Genomic DNA, 9,175 nt, shown 5'->3' with positions numbered 1-9,175 from the left:
TACATCTATCGTATGTCCTGATAATATGAGAATGTATCGCCTTATTGAGAGTGTAGACACGACTGTCTTGTTATCTTTATTGAGTAACGTTATAATGGCGGACCTGTTTTATAAATTATGTTTTTCTCACATGTATGTGTGAATTAACACAATAAAGTTTGAGGAAAAAAAAAAGCTCAGCTGCCAACTGGACCGCCTTCTCATCATAAAGCTTCAAATACATGTCGACAGCCGCTAGTTGGCTAACGGCAGCAACCGAAAGCAGAGGAGCTTTGTCGTCCGGGTTACTTCACCTGGCACACGCACTTAATCAGCCTCAACCGGGGACTCAAATAATCCAATACAAGACGTCGAAACTACGGGGAAGTGAGGGTTATCGAAGGACAGTTGTTAGGCGAAAAGAAGCTGCATAAAATCGGCAGCTATCTTTGTTACCAACTCCGCGCATACGTAGTTTTAGCTCGCTAGCTAACTACGCTAGCTCGCAAAGAAAGGCCGTCGAGTTGACCCAGCGTCAATTATTAAAGAGATAGCGGAATCACCCTGGCATATCACGGTTGCCCCTCACTGCTTGGATCGGAAAACCTTCAAATCGAAGAGAACATCGAGAGAGGATGGCTCTGAAAAGGATCCACAAGGTAAGATAGCGTCGTTACCCTCATCTGGCGACGTTAGCCTCCCACATTGCCGTTCTTGACACCGTATCCTGTGAAACATGGCGGTGAAACATGTTCGGGGAAGTGTAAAGTCTGTGTGTTACAATCATTTGTTGTGTTTATGGTTGAGTAAATTGACAGCTTTTTACTCTTGGCAGTGGCACCGCCTGGCACACACGAGCTAACGTTAGCAGTTTCGGTTAGGTTCAGTGTGTTAGTCGAAAGTGTGGGGGGGGGGGGGAGAAAGGCCGCATTAATTGCCCAACACTTCATACCTTTACATAAACACTAATATGACTGACTGATATGTGGTTAACGTTATAGCACCAAGCCTTTACTGGACCCTCACACAATTTTATAATAGCAGCGATACTCCCGTGTACCCAACACCCATGACTCGTACTCCTCACTCACTGAATCTGAGTTAGCAATCAAAGCTGTGTTCATGATACACTTCTTTGGTATGTACAAGGAAAAAAGAACAGTCACACGTCATTAGAATTTTGTATTGGTGCCAATACTATTGAAGTTAATGGAGCAGGGCAAGTCACACTATAACCCATGTGTTTTTACATTGGAGTGAAAAATGCTTTAATAAAAGAAAACACATTACGTGTTGTTTTTATATATATATATATATAAAGAAATATAAACGTGCGCGTTTGTTTTCCTTGTTACTGGGTCTCCAAACAGATCATGGCTGTGTCCTGCAGCTGCATATAGCTCCACTCAAGCGCCTGTTTGGTCCAAGATAGGTGCTACATCATGATCCATGACCAAACGGGACAAGTCCACCACATAAATCATGACAACGATTAGGACAGAGGCTGTAATGTAACATTTGCTATCACTCTTTTACACCTTCACGAGTATTATTTCTTAGTAACCAGGTTTTATCTCCAAACAAATGTAGGATGCCTCAAAGGATATGTTACTGGCAACTGTTTCCTTCTTTCTATTTTCCTTGGGTATTTGAGATATTTGTTCTTTGCACATCACAGGGTGTGTTCTGGCAGTTAAATGAAGGAAATTGGCAACAATATAGTAGGAGCAGTGTAACACCTTCTGAAGTGTTACTGTAGCTTCATTGCTTCACTCTGCTGTTTACTAGGATCTTCTTCCAAGGGAATCCATAAACATACTTGTGAAATGGTGCGTGTCAGAAGGCCAGGGTGGGGCAGTGACCTCCATCTCAATCTAAAGTAGCCGTAGACCTAAAATTAACAGTAAAGGCTCCTATATGCTTGGGGGGTGTCTTGCTGTTAACTCGGGAGACAATATCAAGGCGGGCCCCCTTCCCCTGAACTGTTGCAGGAGATAACCACACCGTCTGAGAGAGGGTTGTGAAATAAAATTAAGCACTTGACTTCTTCTGTAGTATCTCCTTTCCCCAGTATGTGACATGTATACTCAGGATGTTGAGTGCTGCTCAGTCTTGCACATTCATTTCAGGTGACGTCGTATTGTTTTCTTTGGTCTAATTGATTGTTGTTCTCAACTTTGTTTTCATCCCAGGAGCTTAACGACCTGGCTCGTGACCCTCCAGCACAGTGCTCAGCAGGCCCAGTGGGTGATGACAGTAAGTGTCTCAGAGCGGGTCCAAGGTTTTTAGGGCTGCAACTAACTTACTTTCGTTATTGATTGCCGATCTATCATTTATTTGAAAGAATCGTTTGGTCTCTAAAATTCCAGCCGTTATAGTGGCCGGGTTGGCTCAATGGGTAAAGCAAGGCGCACATATTTAGAGGTTTAGGTCCAGGGTTCGAGTCCGACCCGTGACGATTTCCTGCATGTCTCTCTCCCGCCCCTAAAAAATAAATAGCCGTTATTATTACCCACAGACGAAAGTGACATTTTGACATCTTCAACTGACCAACAGTCCGAAAACCCCCAAATATTCAGCTTACTGTCATGTAAGACTAAGGAAAACCTAAACATCTTCACATTTATAGAAGCTTGACAACATTATTTTTCAGCTTTAAAACTGACAGTTTGTCAATTATCAAATCAATCGCTAGTTTCGGGGTGAAGGCTACGGCTAAACAATTAAATGAGCAACAGAACAAGCTACATTTGAAGATTAGGTTGAAAACAAGACTTTTCCGAAAATAAAAATGTAAGAAATTGTTTTGCGTGCTTAATACATTTAAAAAGCACAGATGGATGTAGGTCTAGTGCCAAGAACTGGTTCTACTGGTCATGAATACCTCCACACTAAAGTGCAATGGACACTAGAGTAAAATAATACATGACCACCATGGCTCCATACTGAAAACGGTATGGAGTATGAAGATGTTCCATAAAGGAAACGGTGTTACTGCTGCTAAGACGGTTTAGAAAGCCTAGTTCTGGTCAGATCACATACCTGTGACCTGTCCCCGTTTCCTAACATTCACTTTCTGTTCTCCGTAGTGTTTCACTGGCAAGCCACAATCATGGGACCTGTAAGTACATACTTTATGACCCTAAAAAAAATTACCCTCCTTTTGTACTTTTAAAACAGCATGCTGTTTGAATGTGTCACCGAGGTTGTGTCCCTGGCTGCTTTAAATGTATTCATGAGATTAAAGGTTGACATTTGACTTGGTAATGGGAAGCTGTGGACAGGAGGTTTTGGGTTATTGTTTACTGAAATATGTAAATGTGATTCTTGCTTTCAGAGTGACAGTCCATATCAGGGAGGTGTTTTCTTCTTGACAATTCATTTTCCAACAGACTACCCTTTCAAACCACCCAAGGTAAGCTGAATTACGCCTCAAACAAGGTGTCCTTTTTTTTCTTTTTTTTTTCTTGCTTTGATACATTGGAGATAATTAAAACTATATTGTCTTCCATCTATTAAGCCCACCCACCTGCAGTATCCATCATGCAACAGACACAAGTCTTGTTTGCCACATTAAAATAATGTATTCATATAATCTATTCAATGTCAGGAACTGGGGTCAAACATTGTACATATATACATGTGTAAACAATCAAACCTTTGACCTAGAAAACATTTCTTCTGGAATGAAACCAGTCCCAGCCGGTTGGCATCATGAACAGGTTTGACTCTTGCCAAACCTCATGAAGTAATACCTGTCTTTCCCGTAGTGCATAGTCAAACGTCACTGCCCTGTGTCGGGGAATTTGCATTGCATAACATTAATCGGATGTGTGACGCAGCCTTATTTTACTTGTCCTCACCTCCTTTTTGTTTTTTTATTTCCTGTTTTCAGGTTGCTTTTACAACAAGAATTTACCACCCAAATATTAACAGTAACGGCAGTATCTGTCTGGATATTCTCAGATCACAGTGGTCTCCTGCACTTACTATTTCTAAAGGTATGTACAGTCATGAAAGAACACCGTGTACATGATGACAATTGTCAACTGTGTGCAATGTCCACCCACAAAATTTCCAAATACTTGTCAGGTTTTCCTGTGTGTCATTTTGGCCACTAAATTGGAAATTATATTAAGTTTTGGCATTTAAGCTAAACATGATTTGTGGACACTGCGAATTAATACTTTTTTAACTTGGTTAATAAGATCTGTGCTGTTAGATGTCCTCTATTGTCTAATTTGCTTTGACCAACAACCATGCTCTTATCTGTTATTAAAAGACATTCCATACGTCACACATTCAATCTAGGTTTCTCTGTGTCCCAGAAATGAGGCTAAAGTGACGTGTAGGTGGGCTGAGATGTGTATTTGGTATTCAGTTTGCTCAATAGAAACATTGGTTGACATGTCTATATTCTGTTTTCTTGTAGTTCTTCTCTCCATTTGCTCACTCCTATGTGACCCAAACCCCGATGACCCACTAGTGCCAGAGATCGCACGAATCTACAAAACAGATAGTCAAAGGTATGTGTATAGAATATATACATGTGTGTTTTTTTTCTCTTCTCTAAATGTGAATTGAACTATTTTCTCTCCTAAAATGAACAAAGCTCTGAAATATACACTCACTTTCTGGTTTATTAGGCCCACCGAGCTAAAACAAATGCAGTCTTAATACACAGTCCTGCAGTAAATCATCAGTTTTTGTAGAGAGTTGTTGATTTAACGTTATGGTAATTTTGGAGGTTGCAGGTTGGGGTGCTGTTGTATTGCATTAAGCTCAGTCCAGTTCAGACTCATTGTGCTTCTGTTCTAACCTCCGACTTTCAGGCCATTTGTTGCGTTTAAATATGTATGTGGAGAACATTAGTGATGTTGAGATGCTTGCTACAGCTGCATTTCTAGTGATGAATTGGCGAAAACCGCGTGTTATTTCTCAGATTCGTTGCTTTGTTCGAATGCTTCTCCCCCTTTTCAGTCACTCTTTAGCTCGCTTGACCACATTACCGTGCTCGCAGGCGGCTGTTGAGCCTCCGTCCAAAACGCTGCCATTTTGACCAGTTGACAGTTTGTAACATAGAAATAAAATGCATTATGGATCATTTTATTTCTATAGTTTGTAGGCGACTTTATTCTCTATTGGCTGTTGAAACGGGTGACGTCCCTTACATTCTAAAACTAGCCTCTGGAGACTCGACCAGCTGGCTAGAGTCGAGCTGAGACGGGCCGGTTCACACCGCTGACACTTTCACTACGGCGTTCTAAAACGGTTTTGTCTTGTTGCAAGTCTTTGGTCTGAACTGGGCTTTAGACGGAGATATGTTTCTGGTATTTAACCCAACCTCACTGCTATAAATGGGGTGCACAAAATAAGTGAAGCGGCTTGTCAGCATAATGCAACATAACTTAACAGCGCCACAAACCGCAGCTTCCAAATAGACCATAGTTTTGACATCTGAATATTGTAATCTGCATTTGTTTGAGCTAGGTCTGCCTAATAAACTGGCAACTGTATGTATGTCTGTATGTATAACAGATATTTTTTATTTAATAAAACATGTTACATTACCCACAATAAGCACAACGTTAATTGAAAGGAGTATGACCTGAGTCTGGTGTGTAACGTAGTTTCACTCTGTCAGGTACAATAAACTAGCTCAGGAGTGGACAGCCAAGTATGCCATGCTTTAGGGTAAGAGCCAGTGCTGCATCTTGGCTGGTGTTATGGGTTTGGTCTGTTGCGTTTTGTGTTGTGCTGGCCTCACTGACATAACTGCGATGATACTAATCTCTGGTTATGTGTACATATAGAGTATCTAGCTAGCTTGGCCGTTCTCGGCTCAGACCTTGGAATCAACTTTTTACGCGCACATTGATACCCTGCGAATGGAGCCTGTCGCTGTAAATAAGTTAACAGAATATCTCCCAACTCGTTGGTGTCCCGCCCACAGATAAAATGGTCTCTTGAGAGTTGTGGGTTACTGCTTTTTATACATGGCAGAGAAATGAATATCCAGTAGTGTTAATTACTAGTCCTGCAGAAGCTTTACAAAGTTTTTTTGTTGCATGAAAATGTACTCCAATAAATACGCTCTCAGATACGGTAGCAAAAGCCATGCATCATAATGGACAACAAATAATTTATATTTTACGTCATTGCTGACCGTTTTCCAACGTGCAGTTCATATAGCTTTTTTTTTTATTTATGATTGGAAAATCAACTTGTGTGTTGAGCTGGGCGATCTGTCATGGTGGCCTTTTTTATTTATTTTTCAGTTATTGTTGCGTGGTAAAGAGTGTTCTTGGTGGTGCATTTGAGGAAACGGCAACAGGTCGCTGCCAAAAAGAACTGCATTCATGAGCTGTGGTGTCTGAAACTGAAGCCTAGCAGACAAACGATAAGGATGATTTGAGTTTGCCTTTGAATGACACGGTTGCTGTTAAGCAGATTATGAACCCTCAAGTGTCAACACACCAAAAGTGGTGTTTTCAACAGTCGGCGCTGGTAGCTGCATCACCATGCAATGATGTAACGTGTCCAAAAAAGCCATTTACTGTGTAAATATGCTGTTTGGTGATTTGTTTTTTGTTATTACTTTAAGAAAATGTTGGTAGATGGAAGCAGGTGGATCTTTACATCCTATCAGGGTCACAGGACTAGACATTGTTCTAACACTTGAGCAGGAAAGGAAAATTCATAATAATAAAGGGGCGCTAATCCAAAAGTGACCCAGTCAATAATACAATTAAAATGAAAGGAAAACCTGTCACAATCACAGGAGTTTTTATTTTTTTTAATTTATTTCTTTAGCTCCTGATTAAAATCTAAACGTGCACTTTTTTCTTTTTTTTATATATGCGTCTAAAAGGTTAGAAGTCTTGTTTACCTTTTTACAACCGAGTGTAGACTCATGGGATGCTAGCTCTACCATTGCGTTCGCTCAAACCGTCAAATCTGGAGCTTAAGCTAGTTTCCTTTGCCTTGAAATAATACTTGTGATCGTAATCATACTCTCCTAGGTGTGATAACAATTATTTTAATTATCCATAAATCTAATCTGCAGACCATTTCCGTGATCAATCATTTGGTCTAAGAAAATTGTGAAACGTTTCCATCACATGTTCACAATCAAATGCATTTTGTCCACCTGATGGTCCACACCCCCGAACTATTCAGAGAGAATGCATTCAAATACATTGGAGAAGCTGCAGACAGATATATTTGTATTTAATATAATCTGGGTGTGAGCTTAATTATTAAAATGGTGTTGTAGCAGAGAACCAGAATATGTTTTTGTGCACGTAAACATAGCCACTAACTCCAGCATGAAAACATTTTGTTCTTGTTAAAAAATAAAAAAATAAACGTATATCCTGATTTGTCATATTGGCACGTAAAGACAACATTTCACAGTGATCATTAAGAAGTTTAGTTTGTACAAAGTGTCCGGTGTTTTTCATGCATATACTGACATTTTGTTAGGAAGCTAAGTTGGCTTTCCCTGTTATTGAAAAAGCAATGTGCATGAGTGCATGTGCTTTTAATAAATCGTGACATGAAAGTGTTGCAAAGGAAGGGTGCAAAGTTAATGTTTTAATGTGTTTTTTTTATTTTCCTTTGCAGATACACCAGAATGGCAAAAGACTGGACACACAAATATGCTATGTGATGGCATCATTTGGAAAGCTGGTGGAAAATGTTGTTGCTGGTTCAAACAAAACAAAAATCCGGGATTCTGTTTTTTTTTTTTTTTTACTTTTCTTTTTTTTTTTTTTTTTTTGGGTTAATCGGAGCGTTTCACCCCCTCCTTATTCCACCTGCGCGCTCATAAGAAGATAGTGTTTTCTCTCTAGGACATGTGCCAGTTTCTGTGAAGTTTCGACTCATTTTGTACGGAGTAAAAAAAAAAAAAGAAGAAAAAAAAAAAGAAAAAATAAAGTCACCATGGTTCTGAACACCCGGCTTGAGCATGCACCAGTAAGAGCTGGTGATGTTAGTCATTTGCTCTGCACACACTTAGTAGAATCTGATGCGACTGGTCTCCTGAGCACTAGATCAACCGCCTGTTGATCCCGTTGTTTTAACTGGCTCGGTCCTGTGCTGTTGATATTTACGTTGGCATTAAGCTGGATTTCAGAGCACTTATAGAAAAGCCGGTCTTTTGCCATACCTGTAAATTCTGAATTTGAAAGTTTCAAATTGGTAAAATGGAGGGGTGGGGGGGGAGGAGAATGGCCAGGTATCTGCCTCCTGGACTGGTGTGATGTCATGTTCTTCCGATCTTTAGTATAGGAATCTATTACCTGAGGAAAGAAGTGTATCTTATTCCACTATCAAAGTGTGTGTACAGAGAAGCACAGCAGTATATATCAATGTTAAGGAAACAAAATATAAGAACTTCAATGTTGTATTTTATGCATGTTAATATGGGTAGGCTATTATATCTGATATGTTTCTGCAAATTAAGTGGATTGTAAGGCTGAACAGTTGGAAAAATGTGGTTCCCCTCAATGGCTTTCTATTTCTTTGTTAATTTAGAAGCCAGTAGATGATTAGTTTTATGCCCACTCGAACACTGTCTTCTTGTAGCCCTAAAATATTGATGCAAAGCTCATGGTTGATAATCAACTTGTGGCTCTGTGTTCTTTTTAGTTTTCCTTTCAATAAAGTTACTTAAAACCATACAACGAATCAGGGTGGTACTTTTTATTTTATTTTTTTATTTTTTATTTTTGTGTTCCATTTAAAATGAATATGTAAACGCCTGTTGAATCCAGAAGTTCCGTTGTTAGACTGATGCTAATGTCTTTGACGTCTCAGCCAAATCACATTTTAGTCTTGGAAGTTCACGTGCCATATGTTGATTCATCATTTGATAAACCTCTTGTGCCTGTAAAACAAAGGGGAAGCGCCATCAGCTGTCTTATTGAATAAAGCATTGAATGTTTTAGGGAATGTTTGTAATTCTTTTCATTCCTATGCAGGTTTGAATAATCTTTGCCAATAACTAAATAGATTCTTGACAAATAAGTAATTTCAGCCTCCATGCAAAAAAAAAAAAAAATGTAACTGATTATAAAGAATTGGCAGGTTAATGGACCAAAGATACACCTGGATATTAGTTAGTTTTAAATATAACGGCAAACAGTGTTGTACATTTACTCAAGTACTGTACTTAAGTTCAATGTTGAGG

General features: G+C 39.5%; 1 protein-coding gene across 1 annotated transcript; it reads left to right on the top strand.

The window, feature by feature from the left end:
• Positions 1 to 224: 224 nt before the first annotated feature.
• On the top strand, positions 225 to 8,937 carry LOC144534900 (ubiquitin-conjugating enzyme E2 D2-like). The gene is made up of 7 exons (XM_078277008.1): positions 225 to 638; positions 2,172 to 2,235; positions 3,069 to 3,100; positions 3,317 to 3,394; positions 3,875 to 3,980; positions 4,412 to 4,505; positions 7,606 to 8,937. The coding sequence occupies exons 1-7, from the start codon at positions 615 to 617 to the stop codon at positions 7,649 to 7,651; spliced, it is 444 nt and encodes a 147-aa protein (XP_078133134.1). The 5' UTR covers positions 225 to 614; the 3' UTR covers positions 7,652 to 8,937.
• Positions 8,938 to 9,175: the final 238 nt, after the last annotated feature.

Source organism: Sander vitreus, chromosome 20, assembly GCF_031162955.1.
Source record: "Sander vitreus isolate 19-12246 chromosome 20, sanVit1, whole genome shotgun sequence".
Classification (NCBI taxonomy): Eukaryota; Metazoa; Chordata; class Actinopteri; order Perciformes; family Percidae; genus Sander; species Sander vitreus.
The sequence above is the reverse complement of the archived record's forward strand: the minus strand, read 5'-3'. Positions and strand labels throughout refer to the sequence as shown.

Coding starts and splice junctions, on each gene's coding strand:
- LOC144534900 (XM_078277008.1), top strand. CDS start 615: ATGGCTCTGAAAAGGATCCACAAG. Junction 3,101..3,316: donor AAGCCACAATCATGGGACCT/GTAAGTACATAC, acceptor TCTTGCTTTCAG/AGTGACAGTCCATATCAGGG. Junction 3,981..4,411: donor TGCACTTACTATTTCTAAAG/GTATGTACAGTC, acceptor GTTTTCTTGTAG/TTCTTCTCTCCATTTGCTCA.